Source organism: Scyliorhinus torazame, chromosome 17 (assembly GCF_047496885.1).
Source record: "Scyliorhinus torazame isolate Kashiwa2021f chromosome 17, sScyTor2.1, whole genome shotgun sequence".
NCBI lineage: Eukaryota > Metazoa > Chordata > Chondrichthyes > Carcharhiniformes > Scyliorhinidae > Scyliorhinus > Scyliorhinus torazame.
In genome coordinates this window covers 11,603,344-11,624,948 of record NC_092723.1, presented here as the reverse complement: position 1 = coordinate 11,624,948, position 21,605 = coordinate 11,603,344, and the positions used below count along the sequence as shown (strand labels likewise).

The following is a 21,605-nucleotide window of genomic DNA, read 5'->3' as shown; positions in this document are numbered from 1 at the left end:
AGAAAACAGCATTGCTTGATGTCTATTTTAGTCGTACGTCACAGAAAAATACAAGGAGGTTACTAGAGTATGATCAACTATAGCATAAAACAAATACAATAACACAGTAGAAATTGCCATTTCAGTTCTTATGCTGTACCATGAGATTATTCATGATGGGCCGGTATGGTGGTACACTGGTTAGCACTGCTGCCTCACAGCGTCAGGTACCCGGGTTCAATTCTGGCATCGGGTGACTGTGCGGAGTCTGCACGTTCTCGCCGTGTCTGCGTGGGTTTCCACCAGCTGCTCTGGTTTCCTCCCACAAAACAAAGATGTGCAGGGTAAGTGGACTGACCGTGCTAAATTGCCCCTTCGTGTCCAAAAGATATGGGGCTGGGGTGGAGGCATGGGCTTAAGTAGGGTGGTCTTTCCAAGGGCCGGTGCAGACTCGATGGGCCGAATGGTCTCCTTCTGCACTGTAGAGATTCTATGAATTAAATTACACTAATCTCCAAGGCACCCACTGGTGCTTTCTATTTACAGTTCGATATCTTTCTTGTCTGTTTGCATTGGATATTGAGCCACAAAGCCAGTGCTCAACAATCACAGCACCTATATAACACAAATGTCCTTGCATGTTAAAGGAAATCCTCAAGATGCAAACAATCAAATCAAAGGTTCTCTAGTCTATAGCACGGCTGAGTCATCTACAGATTGGATTTCAATCCTGATGGAAACATCACTCATTCTGTTACCAGTAATAGCGCCAGTGATTACTTTTCACAACAATGGATAACTTAACTGCAGGACAGTATTTTGCACATTTCTTTTAAATGATACTAGAACTAGCCCCTGCTTATTATCTAAACTACGTTATTTTCTTTAATGTTTCATCTTTGGACACCCTGATGGGAGGTCAGGAGGAAACATAGGAACACAAATACACCATTCATCACCTCCAACCCGATCATTGTTCATTTAGACCAGGGTTTTTCAAAGTGAGGGCCACGACTTGCGGGTGGGGTCAGGGGGTTAAGGGCCTCGGAGTTAAGGGTCCGATCTAAATGCCGGATTTCCGGGTCCTTCTTGTTTCCTGTCATAGGATGACGCTGCTCTCCTGCTCAGGCCCAGAATTTGAGGTAAAAAGTTTTAGTTGAAGGATTTTGTTTCGTAAATACCTCCCTAGCCTTCCTCGTGGTCAACAGGAATTCTAAATGCAGCCAACAGCTTTAATTGAAAAGTCATTGTGACAGGGTTTTGGGTCTGAATCCAGGCACAAGTCCACCCTCTCACTCTGTCGCAAGTGATCCCATGGTGCTGTGCTGAAGACACACGAGCAGTGAGGTTATCGCCCCGAGCACCGGCTGACATTGCAGCTTGGACAGGAAATTTTAATTATTCTTCTCATTTACTGGGAGCCGAGTAGTGTGTGGCCTTCTAGCTCAGGACCAGAGATTGTTATTACAGAAAGAATAATGGTCTCAACAAAAAGGATGACGCCTCGCTTCCGTTCCCTCCAGGTTTAGTTTTGATTTCTGAAGAGGGTGGCAGAAGAGTTAACTTCAACAGGCAGCATGTCCAGATTGTGCAAGAATTTGAAAACCTGTCCAGTCCAGGATTAGGAAGATTGGAATATGGAAACAGAAGTAAACTATTCTTCCTCATGTTTGCTCTGCCGTTTAATAGGATCGTGATGCGTCTGTACTTTAACTCCATCTTCTCGCCATTGTTTTATAATCCTTCAAACACTTACAAAGCAAAAGCTATCAGTTTCAGTTTGGAAATGTCCTGGTAACCCCCAGCTTTAACACTTGTTTGTGGGAGGGAGTTCAATATTTCCACCATCCCACCAGAATGGCAGGGGTTTGGAAACTCAGCAGAGTGACAAGGCTAAGAGAAACAATGACAGTAATTTTAAAAAAGTAAAGTGCAAACAGGGTAGACAGGGTAATCAAGGGCTAGAGACAAATAAGGCCATAGTACAAAGAAAACTTAGGACGATTTAAAACGGCAAAAAGGCAAGCTTAAAGGCTTTGTATCTTAAGGCATGAAGCATTTGGAATAAGGTGAGACCCAAACGTCAGCCGGCGTGGGTCCCAAAGGTCCACCAGTTGGAAAAATAGGTCCCCGGGGAAAAAAAAGTTTGAAAAACACGGATTTAGACTATTGCTGATGTGTACTGGAAATCCATCTATCCACATCTTTGCTCCTCATCTCGACACCCTCACATAACAAACAAGGATATTGTTTGGTAGCATGGTGGTTAGCACAATTGCTTCACAGCTCCAGGGTCCCAGGTTCGATTCCCGGCTTGGGTCACTGTCTGTGTGGAGTCTGCACGTTCTCCCAGTGTGTGCGTGGGTTTCCTCCGGGTGCTCCGGTTTCCTCCCACAGTCCAAAGATGTGCAGGTTAGGTGGATTGGCCATGATAAATTGCCCTTAGTGTCCAAAATTTCCCTTAGTGTTGGGTGGGGTTACTGGGTTATGGGGATAGGGTGGAGGTGTGGGCTTGGGTAGGGTGCTCTTTCAAAGAGCCGGTGCAGACTCGATGGGCTGAATGGCCTCCTTCTGCACTGTAAATTCTATGATAACTAAAGGCTATTATTTCAGCCTTGAAACTTTCAGCTGGAGACCTGATCCCAGCTCACGTCACCACCCAACTCATCTATTCCCAAAAGCAGCAACAGTTGCTGCCAGATACAAAAGCACAGCCCAGAAAGCCATTTCCCTGATTTTCTCCTCCTCAGTATGGGAGAGCATCTGACTTTGATCAGGCACCTTCCCACAATGTATAGGTTTGAGGTCAGAAACGCAGCACTTGGATGCTAACCATACTCCAGGAACCTTGGTTCTAATGCCTCCTTGCCACTCTCCAGGCCTTTACAAAAAACTATTATGCAAAAAGATATCATGATAACTACTGCCTCGTTGTGATTAATGCTTTTCTTCCCAGCACAATCATATACACTCATACCCTGCATCATTCAAGCAAGCGTCTGATCCAAGCCTGCAATTGGCCGAACCCAAGTCTGCAAATAGCTGCACTACAGGACACCAAGAGAAGAAATGCATTGTCAAAAACGCAAAACTTTAAAGAGAAAAGATATTTACACATGCACAAAGAGTGTGCTAAATGTGGGGGCACAGGAAACAAACCTGAAATCAATTACTATCCATCAAATGAGTCATATCGCCTTGGTTACCAACATTTTAAGTGTCCTGAGTTTTCACCCAGTGGATTTAGATTCATATCATGAAGTCAGACAAAATCGCATAAAATTCAAGATATAACCACAATGGAATCTCCATCATTGCATTATCCTCTGCCATCCTAATCAAGCGCCACTAATTTTGTGCAACAAACCTTTGGCGAGACAACAAACAGCACATTTCTTTCGATATTTGCATTTTTTCCTTTTCCCAAAGCAGTGATCAACAAAATGCGGATTTTGTTCCGTGCAGAACGCTGCCGCTCATGTCCAAGAGCAAGTTGGAGATCCTTGGTTAACATTTTCCATCATCAACAGAAGGAAAAATGTGTGGTCCCTTCCTTATAACAAGTGGAGGCACCGCTGAACTTGCATCCCGGTCAATGGAAAAATAGCCAACATTTTACTTTGGGTTCTGGAAGACTGGTCTCCACAACCTCTCAAAAGTTGTATTCAAAAATCCAGCTTCTACATCATGCTACGGTCAATTCGCCATAGTCCCAGATGGTCATAGGCTGCTTTCCCCTTTTGAGAGGGAGCGCTGACCTGAGGATCGCCACACCTCAGGCGAGGAGAAAGGCGAGGCCTTTATAAACCACCTCAGCTGGTACGGGAATTGAACCCCCGCTGCTGGCCTCACTCTGCATCCTGAACCAGCTGTCTAGCCAACTGAGCTAAACCGGCCCCCACGAGGTATTAGACACATGGACCAAGTTTTTGCATCTGTGTGGTGCTAAATACCCTGGAGTTGGACATGTGCCCTTATCTATTAAGGCAAGCAATCTCGTGTTACAGGAATAGAAATTCCAGCGTGCCTACATTCCTGCAATAATCAACTACTTATTGTATATCCATCAATTACACATCCAAAATCAGGGTAGGCACAATGCACAATAGTGTGATGTAGTTAAGAGGTAGTTGGAACAAAAATTATATACAATGTCAGAGGTCAGAAAAGGGTCATGACCACTGTGGAAATCAGCTATTAAATGTACATGATTAAATGTATTATGATAGTCAATCTGCTCATTATCTGGTCCAGGCCAACACTGGAGCTCAGCAAAATCCTAATGACTGAATGGCTGCTAAATATATTACCCAACTTCTCGAGAAGCTTACACAAGGTCGTTACAGCAGTTAAAAACACATTTCAAATCAACTTAAATTGAAATAAAATATGAAGCAGCGCTATCAATCACGCACGAGGAGAGGACGACGTTCATCAATTTCGAAGCGGATTCATTATTTCACAATGAATTGCTCGAGTGCTTGCCATTTAGAGCAGGGTTTTTCGAAGTGCTGGTCTGGGTCGCGGGTGAGTGTCGGCAAGGTGGCGGAGAGATCGGTCATGGTAGTCCCAATCGAGGGAGAAGGACCCAACGACCACCACTGGCATCTTTATTGAGAATGGCGGCCGCTGTCGCCTTTAAAATGAGGAAATGAGGCTGTGTGCAATCTTCCAGCCAGAAGCGGCAGCAGTGAGCAGATCACAAACCCCGCACGTACTCTTGACATCTGCAAGTGCTTTTGACGCAGGAGAGTTTCTTCCTTTTTCTAGCTGCTGCCAAGCAAGATAGGAGAACCGTTAAGATGAATTGTTTTCATACACGTCAGAGACGGCCAGGCACACAAATAGGCAGAGTACCTACTGGCCAGGATCTCACATCTGAATCTGGAGAGAGCTGTTCAGGAGGACCCACGGCAGGACAGAGCAGTGCTGGTGTTAGCTCGGTACAGAGCTCCAGGGCGTCTGGTTAACAGCCTACAAAGAAGAAAATTAACATGGGAACACAGCAGTATAAAGAAGATTTCTTGAGGTATGGTTTTGCTAACTGCATTGGAGTGTGCAGAAGAGGTTTATAAGAATGGTTCCAGGGATGAGAAACTTCAGTTACGAGGATAGATTGGAGAGGTTGGGATTGTTCTCCTTGGAGAGAAGGCGGCTGAGAGGAGACTGGATGGAGATGTTCAAAATCATGAGGGGGCTGGACAGAGTAGACAGGTGCAAACAGCTCCTGCTCATAAAAGGATCAAAAACATGGGAGCACAGATTTAAAGTGTTTTGCACAAGAAGTAAACGTGACGAGAGAACATTTCCAGTGAGTATGCTCGTTTGGGAGCTGGTGCAGACACGATGGGCCAAGAGGCCTCCTTTTGCGCCGTAGCAGTTTTGTGATTCTGAAACTGAAAAACAAGCCAGGGTAATTGTCAGTTGCAGGCATTGGACAACTTGCATTAACCATGGCGTCATAGGTTACACAAATCAGAAAATTGTTTAGCGACGACAACAGGGAAACTATGGTCAATTTAACCTTTAAAATTGAATGGGTATTGCAATAATTTTTCACAATTTTTAACCAGCTTTATTCATGTCTTCCCTAAAGATGACCCTTCTTATGGTTATAATGTGTAGCCAAGATTAAATTAGCATGAGTGATGCATCACACTTTCAGGTCACTGAGCAATTCCAGGTATGCATGATGATTGGAGCTACTTTGTTTAGATTTGAATCTCGTTATGTTCATCAAGTGGTGCTGTCATATTGACACTGAGCCCTGCACACGGCAGCGCCAACGCGTGAACCCTGCAGGAAGCTCGCTCATACACGATTAGTTAAATAACAACTTCCAAGATTCTATAAATTCTGGAATGGTTCTTGAAGATTTAAAGGTAGCAACAGTCACTCCACAATTTAAGAAGGGAGGGAGAGAGAAAACAGAGTTACAGGCCCATTAGCCTGACTCGTGATAGGGAAATGCTGGAGTCTATTATAAAGGGTGTGATAAATAGGCACTTGGATAATCATGATCTGATTGGGCAAAGTCAGCATTAACTCATGAACCGAAAATCACGTTTAATGAATTTATTGGGAGTTTTTTTGAAGATGTTACTCGCAAAATTGATCAGAGACAGTTGATGGGCATAGTATATTTGGACTTTCAGAAAGCTTTTGATGAAGTCCCCCACAGGGAGGTTAATTACCAAAATAAAAGCACATGGGATTGGAGGCAACAAGTTGTCATGGATTGAGGATTGGCTCACGGGCAGAAAAATGAGTCGGAATAAACGGGCCATTCCCATGTTGGTACGCTGGGGCTGGTGGGGTATCGTGAGGATCAGTACTCGAGCCCCAGCTATTCACTATATATATCAATGAGTCTGATGTGGGGACCAAATGTAATATTTCCAAGTTTGCGAATAAAGCTAGATGGAATGTGTGCTGGGAGGAAAATGTAAAGCAGCTAAAGGAGGAATTTGGACAGACCGAGTAAGTGGGAAAGAACATAGCAGATGGAATATAATGTGGGAAAAGAAGGAACAGATGTGCAGAATATTTCCTAAATGGTAAGAAATTAGAAAGTGTGGATGTACAAAGGGACCTGGGTGCCCTTGTCCATAAGTCACTGAAGGCTAGCATGCAGGTAACAGCAAGTTATTAGGAAGGCCAATGGAATGTTAACCTTTACCGCAAGAGGATTTGAGTACAGGTGTGGCGAGGTCTTGCTTCAATTGTATAGGAGTTTGGTTAGGCTGCACCTGGAGTATTGTGTGCAGTTTTGGTCCCCTTACCTCAGAAAGGATATTGTTGATATAGAGGGAGCGCAACAAAGGTTCACCAGACTTGATCCAGAGGTGGCGAGACGGTCTTATGAAGAGGGATTGGGAAACGGGGTCTGTATTCTCTAAAATTTCAAAGAGTGAGAGGTGATTTCATTGAAACCTACAAAATACTTAAAGGAATAGACAGGGTAGATGCAGGTAGGAGTTTCCCTTGATTGGAGAGTCTAAAACCAGGGGCACAATTTCATATAAGAGGATGTCACTTCGGACCAAGACGAGGAGAAATTTCTTTACACAGAGGGTTATGAATCTTTGGAATTCTCTACCCCAGAGGGCTGTGGAAGCTCGGTCATTGAGTATGTTTAAAGCAGAGATTAATAGATTTCTGATTGACAATGACGTAAAGGGTTATGGGATATATCAGCAATGATCGTATTAAATGGCATAGCAGGCTTGATGAGCTGATCGACCTACTCCTGTTTCTATGTTTCTAACTACCATCTGTATAGTCCCATTTACCTAACGAAACAGCTCACGGTGAGGCGGTGCCGTTGTGGCATTGTCAGTAAACTAGTGATCCGGCGATGCAGATTCGAGTCCCACCATGGCAGGTGGCAAAACTTGAATTCATAGAATCATAGAATTTCCAGTGCAGAAGGAGGCCATTCAGCCCATCAAGTCTGCACTGGCCCTTGGAAAGAGCACCCTACCGAAGCCCACACCCCATCCCCACACCTCCACTCTATCCCCGTAATCCCACTTTAACCTATTTTTGGACACCAAGGGCAATTTAGCACAGCCAATCCACCTAACCTGCACATCTTTGGACTGTGGGAAGAAACCGGAGCACCCGGTGGAAACCCACGCAGACACGGAGAGAACGTGCAGATTCCACACAGACAGTGACCCAAGCCGGGAATCGAATCTGGGACTCTGGAGCTGTGAAGCAACTGTGCTAACTACTGTGCTACCGTGCTGCCCATGTGTTACCGTGTGCTAAAAATCTGGAACTAAGTCCGACGATGACCATTAAACCATTGCCGATTGTTGCAAAAACGTATCTGGTTCACTAATGTCCTTTAGTGAAGGAAATCTGCTGTCCTTACCTGGTTTGATTCCAGATTCACAGCAATGCGGTTTGACTCATTAACTGGCTCTGAAAAAGCCACTCAGTTCAGGGCAACTAATGACAACACCCATGTCCCAGGAATAATTTTTTTTTTTTTTTTTTAAATGATACTCTTTATATTTTAGTAGAGTATGGTCACACTTTTATCCTTGGTATGTGTTCACAAACTTTCTCCTCCCTGACGTTACAGGCCACATCCAACCATAAATCTTCATAGCAATTATACTTGTCAGTACATGCCACGAGTACACTTGAAGCCAGAGTGGATTTGACATGTAGAATTCAGTGAGATTATGCACTCAGTTAGAGGCTGAATTTTAGCAGACTTCAGATCTAATACTGATCTCTAACTAGCCTGGTTCATAAATCTTTAATGGTCTTTTCCCACCGTTTTAAATGTTCCCCAAAATACCCTTTCTGCGATTTTAGCAAGATTATGGTTTATGTCGCTACATGATGCCTACACAGGAATGAGGGGGGGATTATGTCAATATCTATCTTTGTATCTGCCCCAGACAACAGGTTCCTTTTAAAGCTCTCTGGAGCATTCAGCCAGTCACAACTGGAACAGCCCAGTTGGTACTCAAAACAACATACACAAACGAGAGGAAAACATAAAGGGCTAGACAGACTGGGTTAGAGTGCCAAAACATATTGGATGTGTATCTTCACAATTGCTATCACGAGCAAATGTAAAATGGCCTAAGCTTAAACAATGAAAGATAAAGCTCTCCTGCAAGTACTGGTTTGGCAAGAGTACCTGCTTTCAGAGTTGCCTCAACCAACATCGAGTTATGTTCCTCTTCTCAAAACACTGTTTTCAGGGACAAAATGAAGCTCGGCATGTGTAAAAGGTAACGGTCAAGTCGCCATAGTCCCAGATGATCATAGGGGATTTGAGGGGGATCTAACCGGAGGATCACCCCACCTCAGGTCAGGGGCACGGTTGAGTGAGAAGAACATAAGAACTAGGAGCAGGAGGAGGCCATCTGGCCCTTCGAGCCTGCTCCACCATTCAATGAGATCATGGCTGATCTTTTGTGGACTCAGCTCCACTTTCCCACCCGAACACCATAACCCTTTATTCTTCAAAAAAAACTATCTATCTTTATCTTGAAAACAGTTAATGAAGGAGCCTCAACTGCTTCATTAATAATTATTAATTCATGGATAACCTCAGCCGGTACAGGAATTGAACCAGCGCTTTAGCCTCACTCTGCATTACAAATCAGCTGTCCAGCCAACTGAGATCGCATGTGAACATTACTCAACAGCGTGCCAAAATGTTTAAATGTTAGAAGAAATCCAAAAGGATAATCAACTGTGTTTTAATCTTTAAACTGAGTAAGCAGTCTGGCAGACCACCTGTGCACATTTTAAATTAAAAGGCAAGATTTGCAATTATAATTCCCTTGTGTTGATCAAAAGCAATAAGGTGCCAAATCCATGTTGAACCAACACAAAGTTTGTCCCATAGCTAGTGTTGTGTGTAAAACCTCAGACACCTCGACCAATTTACTACTCAAACGTTTTACCCAGGTGCTCTTATTTGCGAGGTGAACAAAGGACAAATACAAGTTTGATTCAACCAATTTTATTATTAAACTCAATAACACAGTTATCCCCCCCCCTTAAATTACCCCAACAAATAACAATCCCAACATTCTGAATGCTACCCGCGTCAATGAACTCAGTTGAGCTCCAGGTCCAATTCCGAGTCTCGGTTGTCTCAGGGCCTTCACCTGCAAAAGGTGGGTCTCGTAGGCTGCTTCCTTCAGTCCTCTGGTCTGTCATCAAATCTTCTCTGCTACCTCAGTGCCGATTCTTCGCCAGGGAGGGTCCTGGGTGGTCAATATTTATACCCCTCTTCGTGCCCTCAGCCAAGGAGATCTCGGGGTAGGGGTCACAACACCTAATGGAGTTACTGACTGCAACTCTGCAGGACACCAGGAACCCATCCCCAGGGGTCCATCGCCAGGTATACTGTCTGCACGCAACCTTACTCCATACAAGGTGATCTAGGTGGCAGAAAGCCTGGCTTCATCTGGACAATCCATAACTGCGATCCATTTGAATGGGACAGATTCTCTTCCGACGTCTTGTTTACAGGGCAGGCCCAGATGTGCCCCGGCTGTCGGTCTCTATCCAGTCTATTCGAACTAGTCTGTCGGGATTCCCATCAGGACAGTCTGCGGTTTAATTTAAAATGTCCAATTCTCAATTTAAAGTGTCCAATTCTGTGACAGGCCTAAAATTCAGGCTGTTGGCCATTTTCCCACACTAATCATTTGATAATCATTTTTAAGAGTGAAATTAAAATCGCTTATTGTCACAAGTAGGCTTCAAATGAAGTTACTGTGAAAAGCCCCTAGTCGCCACATTCCAGTGCCTGTTCGGGGAGGCTGGTACGGGAATTGAACCGTGCTGCTGGCCTGCCTTGGTCTGCTTTCAAAGCCAGCGATTTAGCCCTGTGCTAAACAGCCCCACCTCAAATGTTTATGCTAAAAGGGACAATCACATGGAAATTTATATCATTTCCCTGGTTGACTCGCCCAAGTAGCTTATATATACGTGTACTTCTTTGCGTCATTGCCCCATTAGCTTAAATTCAGGTCAGAGTTCAATTTTATCCTTCTGGATAAATTGTTAACCAACAGCTGTATCCACTATGAATGTTTCCTGCAACATAACTAAGATTCATCAACTCACTTCACTGTGGATTGTTGGAACCCAGGTTGTCACTTATAGTTCCAGCTGAAGATAGCAATGCACCTACAGAAGGGTTTGTTTTTAATATTATGGAAAGGAAGACAAATCACTGCATTCACCCATCCCTTCCACCTGCCTTCTGAGTTAGAGCGGAGCAGATTTCCTGAACAAAAAAAAGACACTAAACAAGAACACTGTTCTCTCACAAACCTAAAATTTACTACATAACACATTCCACAGGTGTTTATGTGGAAATGGTGCAAATGAATAACTATTTCAAAACTGGGATTGGAAAATTTAAAAACTTGCACCATAATGATGCCATGTCATATGCTATAAATGTCATAGACAGACCATGTGGACAATGAAGGTGTGCTCTAAATTGCAGGAACAGGAAGAACTCGAAATAGTGACATCCAGAAAATAAAAGTCAGCATTTCAGCCATTTGACCGGAGCTGAAAAGCTTGGGAGATTTCTGCTGGAGGGCAAAGTGGAGGGCAGCAGAAAGAGGGGCATAGTCAGATGACCGATGTCTCAGAGAGATTGCAGCGGATGTGTGGGGGGGGTGAGGCATGGCAGATGAGTGTGACATACCATGACAGCAGATCTTCTGATAGGAATAGCTACAAACAGGAGCAGCAGCAGCAGACTGATTTTATCAAATTAACAACACAGAATTCATACAATTATAATTTAACACGATGCTTGATTAAAATGGAACATATTAGGTGGTGGAATTCCCGCGGCCACTGCCACACACAGTACAGGACAGGGTGCTCTCAGGGGGGGGGGTGGGTGGGAGTGGGGAAGATCTCGGAAACTTACCAGGTGATGCAGGAGGAGGAGGAGGCCTCTGTGGTGGAGTTGAAAGGAAGTGGGAGGAGGAGTTGGGAGAGGAGATCGAAGAGCGGACGTGGGCAGATGCCCTAGGGAGGGTGAATTCTTCCTCTTCGTGCGCGAGGCTCAGCCTCATACAGTTTAAGGTGCTGCACAGGGCACACATGACCGGGACAAGGATGAGCCGGTTCTTTGGGGGTGAGGACAGGTGTGTTAGGTGCTCAGGGAGCCCAGCAAATCACACCCATATGTTCTGGGCATGCCCAGCACTGGAGGAATTTTGGAAGGGCGTAGCGAGGACGGTGTCGAGGGTGGTAGGATCCAGGGTCAGACCGGGCTGGGGGCTCACAATATTTGGGGTGGCAGAGGAGCCGGGAGTGCAGGAGGCGAAAGAGGCCGGAATTCTGGCCTTTGCGTCCCTCGAAGCCCAGTGGAAAGGTGCGAGGCCCCCAAGCGTGGAATCCTGGATCAGCGATATGGCAGGGTTCATTAAATTGGAGAGGTTTACATTCGCCTTGAGAGGGTCGGTACAAGGGTTCTTTAGGCGGTGGCAACCGTTCTTAGACTTTCTGGCAGAACGATAGACATTGGTCAATGGCAGCAGCAGCTCGGGGTGGGGGGGGGGGGTTTACTTTATTTTTGTTTATGTTATTTACACTGGAGGGTCTGAGGGGGTGTATACACCTGTTGTGTTAAGTCAGGGTGTTAATGTTAATTTACTATTTATGTACAGGGGGGGGGGGGGGGTTTGGGGGGTTGCTTTTTTAGATTGTGTTTTGTACTTAACCCTGTTGGGTTCTTTTTTCTTTCTCATTTTGTTATTGATATTTTATGAAAGCCTTTAATAAAAATTATTTTAAAAAAATAAAATGGAACATATTTTTCCCACCCCTGTTCCAAGGCCGCAATATTCAACTCTATTGTTTAAAAGATTCCAATCTGCATTCATTTCTCAAGTTATCAGTTTTATTTAGAATAATGTTGAAATATCATTACTCTCCATGAACTCTCAGTATGGCTTAACACATTATACATGCAGCAGGTTTCACAGGGATTTGCTTGTCACAAAGAACAAACTCTTCTGTTGTACCATCTACAACAGTGTTCTCCAAACGTTTTTTCCGGGGACCCATTTTTACTAACCGGCCAACCTTCGGGACTCAACCCGGCCGACCTTTGCGACCCACGCCGGCCGACCTTCGCGACCCACGATGGCCGACCTTCGCGACCCACGCCGGCCGACCTGAGCGACCCACGCCGGCCGACCTGAGCGACCCACCATTTTCTCTTACCTTGTTTGCTGCTGATAAAAATGGAGTAAATGGTTTGGGGTCCCTTTGGCCCTCGTACACGCTCCTCCAATGGAACCTGTTGGATGAAGGTGAAGCCTTCCGGTGTCGGAAAGTATGGAGTCTCCATCTGTCCAAAGTTCTGCATTTCTTTTCCCGTAAAATGTTATTAAATAAAACCCTCCCGAACTTGTAAAATAAATAAAAAATAAAATGAATTTTTTAAAAATTGGGGAAAAAATTGAATAAAATAAATGAATAAAATTAATTTTTAGAAAAACAAGTTGTAAAAAAAAAAAGCTGCAACCGTTTTTAAAAATGGCGCACTGCGCATGCGCGCCCGATCATCGGCACGCATGCACATAGTTTTGGGCATGCGCGCCGATGATCATGCGAGCATCCGAATGTTTTTTACATGTTCGCGGCCATTTTAAAGGCCGCTTGCAGCCGGCGTTATTAAAAGCCGGCTGCTGTGTGGCGATTTGCGCGATCGGGAGCGTCACAAAGGACGGCTCTGCGACCCACCCGCGGGTCGCGCCCCCGAGTTTGAAGAACACTGACCTACAAGATGCACTGCAGCAACTCACCAAGGCTCCTTTAGCAGCCCCTACCAAACGCACAACCTCTGAAATCTAGAAGAATAAGTACAGCAAGTCCATGGGAACACCACCACCTGTAAAGTTCCCCTTTCAAGTCACTCACCATCCTGACATGGGACTATATTGCCGTTCCTTTGCCGTCACTGAATCAATAATCTGGAACTCCCTTCCCAACAGCACTTTAGGAGTACCCTCGACACCACCACAGACTGCAACAGTTCAAGAAGCTGGCTCTCCACCACCTTCTCGAGGGCAATTAGGGATGGATGATAAATGCGAGCCTTTCCAGCGACACCCACATCCCAGGAACAACTAAAGCAAAGCTGCAGAACTTTCAAACGTCGCACACGTACTATCTTTATATATCAAATGTGCACACATACACACCTGTTTAAATAATGACATCGCACTTTTACCTCACTGAACATTAGGGCAACTGGAAAAATGTTGCAGGGATTGAGGTAAATAGAGAGAAAACGGGATTGATTGGATTACTGTTCCCGAGAGACAGCTCAAGCTCAAAAGGGCTGCTCCTCCCGTTGTGTATATTCCGATTTTGAATGGGGCATTCCGAATAGCATGCCCCTTCAGCCATCACACTGGAACACGGCCAAACAAGATGACTCTACAAGTACAACAAACCTGAAATACATTTCCTCATATCCTGTCTGGATACTCCCTAAAGCTGCTGCTACAACTCCCCCAACATCACTGACATGGGAACCAGAATGCCCAAGGGATTTCTGCAACTGCTTCTGAAATAATGAAAAGCGGTACCTATGTAGCCAACTAGGATTGCATGTCCCACAAAGTCGGCCATAAAAATTGCAAAAATGTGGTATTTCCTGCCCCATAACTCTGCTTGGAGAAAGGGTTTCAAAAAGAAGCATACAATATAAAATCACTGCTGTGCTCTCATTGATCCCAAGTTACAATTTTTTATCAATCTTGTTCACCTTTAAAGTTGAATCTGGTGGACAAGACTATGGCCCAACCCAAATATCATTTGTTTTTGGATTTCCTTCCCAGGAAAAGGATCCAGAAACTGCTCCGTGTATATTCCCTTGCAAAATACATTTTTTTTTTTTTTTAAACTATATGAAAACTGAAATAATGTAAGCAACCAATGCTATAATCCCCAAAGCATGACTCATGGCTACTCGGAGTCCACCCATCCTGTGTTCCTGTGCAGGAAACAGCATACACGTATCAGGTTTAGCAGTGCTCAGAAGCAAACTGGTCAAGTTACTTTCCTACTTGCCACTATTTTACACTTTTAGTACAACCGCATTTACAGCAGCTCCAAAGCTTACACTTCACAGAAACACAGAATTGTTAGGGCGCAGGAGGCCTTCATTTGGTTCATCATGTCTGCACCAGCTCTCCAAATGAGCATCATGACTTAGTGCCATTCTCCTGCATTTCCCCTGTACTCCTGCGCATCAAACAATCATCTAATGCCTTCTTGGATGCCTCAATTGAACCTCCCTCCACCACACTTACAGGCAGCACATTCCAAACACAAAACATTCTTTGTATGTAAAAGTTTTTTCTCACATCACAGTTGCTTCTTTTGCAAATCACTGTAAATTTGTGCCTTCTCGTTTTTGATCCTTTTACAAACGGGAACAGTTTCTCCCTGTCTACTCTGTCCAGCCCACTCATGATTTTGAACATCTCGATCAAATCTCCTCTTGGCCTTCTTTTCTCCAAGGAGAACAGTCCCAACCTCTCCAATCTATCCTCATAACTGAAGTTTCTCATCCCTGGAATTGGTCTTGTAAACCTCTTCTGCACTCTCCAATGTGTTCACATCATTCCTAGAGTGTGGGACCCAGAACTGTACATAATATTCTAGCTGATGTCTAACTGGTCTTCCTCCTTCTCCAGATCCTGTCATCGTCCACCATTAGGAGACCACCAGTTGCCCACATTGAATTTCAAACTGAATGGAGAAGTTATTATTTGGTTGACATTGTACAGTACAAGTTAGTGACAGGAGCCAGAACAGCTTTACCCATTTGATTTTAGTAAAGAAAGATTAACATGAGCTTCTCATGGCTAGGAACACTCCTACTGATCACATCTCAAATATTTATAATCAGGGATTTGGTGACACTGAACCTGCAGTCCCCAACGATCAACTCCAGCCCCCTGCCTGGCAATAATCTGAGGCTCAACTAGACTATTTGCAACCTGGGCATCATATTTGACCAAAGGCGAGCTCGCAACCACATATCCACTTCATCACAAAGACTGCCGACATCCAACTCCATAATCACCAGGCTCTGCTCCTGCCTCAGCTCATCCGCTCCTGAAACTGTCATCCATGCATTTGTCACCTCTAGCCTTTGATTTCCTGGCCCAGTCTCCCATTAAGGAGGCACGGGATAGTGGGAAATTTGGCCAGTTGGATAATGAACTGGCTAACCGATAGAAGTCAGAGAGTGGTGGTGGATGGCAAATATTCAGCCTGGATCCCAGTTACCAGTGGTGTACCGCAGGGATCAGTTCTGGGTCCTCTGCTGTTTGTGATTTTCATTAATGACTTGGATGAGGGAGTTGAAGGGTGGGTCAGTAAATTTGCAGACGATACGAAGATTGGTGGAGTTGTGGATAGTAAGGAGGGCTGTTGTCGGCTGCAAAGAGACATAGATAGGATGCAGAGCTGGGCTGAGAAGTGGCAGATGGAGTTTAACCCTGAAAAGTGTGAGGTTGTCCATTTTGGAAGGACAAATATGAATGCGGAATACAGGGTTAACGGTAGAGTTCTTGGCATTGTGGAGGATCAGAGAGACCTTGGGGTCTATGTTCATACATCTTTGAAAGTTGCCACTCAAGTGGATAGAGCTGTGAAGAAGGCCTATGGTGTGCTCGCGTTCATTAACAGAGGGATTGAATTTAAGAGCAGTGAGGTGATGATGCAGCTGTACAAAACTTTGGTAAGGCCACATTTGGAGTACTGTGTACAGTTCTGGTCGCCTCATTTTAGGAAGGATGTGGAAGCTCTGGAAAAGGTGCAAAGAAGATTTACCAGGATGTTGCCTGGAATGGAGAGTAGGTCTTACGAAGAAAGGTTGAGGGTGCTAGGCCTTTTCTCATTAGAGCGGAGAAGGATGAGGGGTGACTTGATAGAGGTTTATAAGATGATCAGGGGAATAGATAGAGTAGACAGTCAGAGACTTTTTCCCCAGGTGGAACACACCATTACAAGGGGACATAAATTTAAGGTGAAAGGTGGAAGATATAGGAGGGATATCAGAGGTAGGTTCTTTACCCAGAGAGTAGTGGGGGCATGGAATGCACTGCCTGTGGAAGTAGTTGAGTCGGAAACATTAGGGACCTTCAAGCAGCTGTTGGATAGGTACATGGATTACGGGAAAATTATATGGTGTAGATTTATTTGTTCTTAAGGGCAGCACGGTAGCATTGTGGATAGCACAATTGCTTCACAGATCCATGGTCCCAGGTTCGATTCAGGCTTGGGTCATTGTCGGTGCGGAGTCTGCACGTCCTCCCCGTGTCTGCGTGGGTTTCCTCCGGGTGCTCTGGTTTCCTCCCACAGTCCAAAGATGTGCGGGTTAGGTGAATTGGCCAATGATAAATTGCCCTTAATGTCCAAATTGCCCTTGGTGTTGGGTGGAGGTGTTGAGTTTGGGTAGGGTGCTCTTTCCAAGAGCTGGTGCAGACTCAAGGGGCTGAATGGCCTCCTTCTGCACTGTAAATTCAATGATAATCTATGATTAATCTAGGACAAAAGTTCGGCACAACATCGTGGGCCGAAGGGCCTGTTCTGTGCTGTATTTTCTATGTTCTATGTTCTATCCTACTTCAACTTGAGGGCAACCAGAACTCTGTGGCTTGTAACCCAATTCATCATAGCTCCATTTGTCAACATTTATCGGGTCACAATTAAAGCACCACTCCTACTTTCAAATTCTCATTCTTGCTTTCCAATCTCTTGATAGCCTTGCTGCTCCCTACATTTGTAACTCTCCAGCTCTAGAACCCATGCAGCATAGTTTAGCGTCTAATCAATGAGTTTAGTTGATCTGGAGAGTACAGCCGAATTAAAGAAATTACAAAGAAAAAACCTTTATTCTTCTGCTTTATATTTTCTCGCCTCATCCCTGAGCAATAGTCCCAGGTACTGTCCTCCCACAGTACCGCATCCAAGACCTAATGCAGAGGCAATGAGCATCAACAGATAGAGGAAATCACAACCAAATCCTGTCCCGTCTTCACTCAGCACTTGAATCAGAAGTTTCTGGATGGCGGAGACTTGGAGGAGTTTGCCCACCGCAAAACACTTCCGCAGAATAGCACCATTACTGTCAGACAAGCCAAGATCAGCTCATGCAACACAGGCTGGGAACTGAACATGGGGCTTTTCCAATCTTAATAGCTCGATGCCACACTGGGAAGTGATTTCACTATTGTAGGCTGCAAATCATATTAAATCCTTTATGGTGATTCTGAATACGTCGATCTAAAAGCATTTAAACAAGAAGAAACATATGCTTCTCTTCAAAATCAACTGGGGCAGTTTCATTCTGGATCTCGGCAGCTGTACATTTCTTTCAACGCACAGATGTAAAGTGAACCTCTCTGGTGGGCTTTCAAGTCGAAAGAATGCAGTCAGCTTGTAAATTAAGTGATAAGACACCACTCTTGATCCTCCCTGATGCCTTAAAACATTTAGAATTCAGCAAAAATCTGAAAGAAAATCAAAACTGTACCTTAATGTTCTTCTGGGACATTCTACTTCCTTTTGTATCCTGGAGAATAAATCCTCAAGCTTCTTTTTAATAGTTTTGTGTTTCACAGCCAACTCATTTCCTATGGATTGAATTGGTCTAACCCCCACCCACAGCTCTGAGTAAACCTCACTGTTAAAACATACTTAGTCATCTGATCTGATTTCCCATAACCTTCCAAAGGCGTTCACAAAACACCCTTCATATTAACCGATTGTGACATTTCTTGAAAGCTTCTGACATTCAAACTTTTTAAGGCCTCGATATCCATTTATGATCCATTATAAAGCAAAGGTTCTCTTCTTAATGTATCAATTAAATAATTATCAGCTGCCTTTATTAGGGTTCACCCAAGCTTCCAAAGCAAAAATACATGAGTGGCAAGGATATTTTCTGAGGGTGCTGATGGTCTGTCTTATCTATTAGTCACAGGTAAAAATTCACAATCTTTTTAAAAATTTTATTCAAGGCATTTTCATACATAATCATAATCAGAAGGACATCCAAACAATTCAATTAACCAACACCCAAATCCCCCCCCCCCCCCCCGCTCCCCTGACGCCAACCCCTCCACACATCTCGCCTTCCCCATTTCCACCCCCACCCCTCACAGTGACCTCTCAAATTTCCTTAAATAAATCAATAAACGGCTTCCACCTCCGGGCGAACCCATCCACCGACCCCCTCAAGACGAACTTGACCTTCTCCAGCCTCAGAATTCCGCTCACCCACACCCCCACTTTCGGCGGCTCCAAATCCCGCCACCCGAGCAAAATCCGTCTCCGGGCTATCAGGGAGGCAAAGGCCAAAACATCGACTTCTCTTACCTCCACACAATCTCAGCAGCAGTGTCGCATCCCCGCATCTATCAAAGGGCATCAATGTCCTGAAAACGTGGTACAAAAATCTTCCATTGTTCAGTAGCACATGCGACAAAAGTACGCCATGTGTGTCGAAATGTATCACGATCACCGAAAGGTTTACAAAATGGTGTGCATGACTGCTCTGCTCTTTCCCCCATCCTGACAGTGGCCACTCTCTTTAAACCACAATGTTCGACATTAGAAATCTGCCCTGTGCAACAAATTGGGGCATTCCATGACACTCAAGTATTCAGAGCAAAGAGGAAAAGTTCAAACAGAACCTATTAAAGAATCTGAGCCCCACCAAAAAACTTCGAAGGTCACCTTTATTTTAAAAGAAATCTCTCCAGCTCTGACTTGTATCCAAGTCTGGAGCTGCTCACTTTCAACATACTCCTCCTGAGGGGTGGATTGAAGTGTGTGCAGTACAATTAATAATCAAATCTTCCAGCTGACTTCAAAAAGCATTTATTTTTCTGCAAGCTTTTGAACAGTTTGCGTTTACGATCATGCATGGTGATCCCTTTTGAATTTAATCCGGCAGTGCAGAATAAAAGTAACCGCAGCAGTGGGCATCTTAAGACCCTCAGGGGCACACTCCAGAATTCCCTCTCGGGGGGAAAAGATGCTGTTTTCAGAAAACAAATTTTAATCTAGCACCATGAGAGAGTTCTTAAATCGGCCTCAAAGACCGTCACTGAAATAATTACTGTTTGGAAAAGCGAATTGCTTGTCAACCATAAGTCAAAATACTGTACCAAATTTCACTAAAAACGTGACAAGGGACTGAATCTTTTCAGCCAGTAAGGCTCCCCACAAATCAATTCCAGCAAAACATGATAGTTCCCACCGCCCATTCCTCCAGGAATACCCTTACACGAAATGCAAAAAAAGTTGAACATTTTAACAAAAGTGTCTTTGATTGGTAGCACCTAAGCTGCGAAGCAGAGTTCCCCCCCGGAGGCTCGGTGTCCATCAGAAGCAGTTAACTTGTGGTCGAACTACTTAAACCAATTTTTTAAAATAGGCTTGTAGTCCCAGGAAGTACATTAACGTTTAGCTTTATCAAAGAACAAAGGATCTTTTATACAGAATTGACATCATTACTCAGTCATGACTGCCGCCAGCCCCCCCCCCCCCCCCCATTCCCTTCTTACCAATGCAGGCATATAGCTCCTTAAAAAATACAAGTTGAGGGCAGCATGGTGGTGCACTGGGTTAGCCCTACAGCCTCACGGGTTCGATCCCGGTTCTGGGTCACTGTCTGCATGGAGTTTGCACATTCTCCCCGTGTTTGCGTGGGTTTCGCCCCCACAACCCAAAAATGTGCAGGCTAGGTTGATTGGCCACGATAAATTGCCCCTTAATTGGAAAAAGTGAATTGGGTGCTCTAAATTTATAAAAACAAGTTGCACTGAAATTAGATTATACACAGTGCAAAGATTGCTGAGAATGAGGCTACCGCAGAAAATACGGAGGCATGGGATTCAGCAGTGATTTAGCAGTTTGGATCAGAAATTGGCTAGCTGGAAGAAGACAAAGGGTGGTGGTTGATGGGAAATTTTCAGACTAGTGGTGTACCACAAGGATCTGTTTTGGGACCACTGCTGTTCGTCATTTTTATAAATGACCTGGAGGCGGGCGTAGAAGGATGGGTGAGTAAATTTGCAGATGACACTAAAGTCGGTAGAGTTGTGGACAGTGCGGAAGGATGTAACAAGTTACAGAGGGACATAGATAAGCTGCAGCGCTGGGCTGAGAGGTGGCAAATGGAGTTTAATGCAGAAAAGTGTGAGGTGATTCATTTTGGAAGGAATAACAAGAAGACAGAGTACTGGGCTAATGGTAAGATTCTTGGCAATGTGGATGAGCAGAGAGATCTCGGTGTCCATGTACATAGATCCCTGAAAATTTCCACCCAGGTTGAGAGGGTTGTTAAGAAGGCGTACGGTGTGTTAGCTTTAATTGGTAGAGGGATTGAGTTTCGGAGCCATGAGGTCATGTTGCAGCTGTACAAAACTCTGGTGCGGCCGCATTTGGAGTACTGCGTGCAATTCTGGTCGCCGCATTATAGGAAGGATGTGGAAGCATTGGAAAAGGTGCAGAGGAGATTTACCAGAATGTTGCCTGGTATGGAGGGAAGATCTTATGAGGAAAGGCTGAGGGACCTGAGGCTGTTTTCGTTAGAGAGAAGAAGGTTAAGAGGTGACTTAATTGAGGCATACAAGATGATCAGAGGATTGGATAGGGTGGACAGTGAGAGCCTTTTTCCTCGGATGGTGATGTCTAGCACGAGGGGACATAGCCTTAAATTGAGGGGAGATAGATATAAGACAGATGTCAGAGGTAGGTTCTTTACTCAAAGAGTAGTAAAGGCGTGGAATGCCCTGCCTGCAACAGTAGTGGACTCGCCAACACTAAGGGCATTCAAATGGTTATTGGATAGATATATGGACGATAAGCGAATAGTGTAGATGGGCTTTAGAGTGGTTTCACAGGTCGGCGCAACATAGAGGGCCAAAGGGCCTGTACTGCGCTGTAATGTTCTATGTTCTATCAGAGCACAGAGTCCAACACTGAAAGTTTACAGAATCTGAACGTACATAAGGCAGTCAATTTGCAACCAACCAACCAATCACTAAGAATGCATTACTTGACATTTTGCAAAC

At 44.6% G+C, this 21,605-nt stretch overlaps 1 protein-coding gene across 4 annotated transcripts in view; it reads right to left on the bottom strand.

The window, feature by feature from the left end:
• Window positions 1-21,605, bottom strand: part of LOC140393714 (S-adenosylhomocysteine hydrolase-like protein 1) — a 121,522-nt gene that overhangs the window by 53,548 nt on the left and 46,369 nt on the right. Inside the window, exon 1 of one of the 4 annotated variants that reach the window (XM_072480029.1) lies at window positions 18,056-18,091. The exons of 2 other annotated variants lie outside the window; for them this stretch is intronic. In XM_072480029.1, the coding sequence (XP_072336130.1) occupies window positions 18,056-18,076 (21 nt within the window). In that variant the 5' untranslated portion in view covers window positions 18,077-18,091. Of the gene's footprint in view, window positions 1-13,419; window positions 13,570-18,055; window positions 18,092-21,605 lie in introns of those variants that run through there. One more of the 4 variants, XM_072480030.1, reaches the window with a different exon arrangement.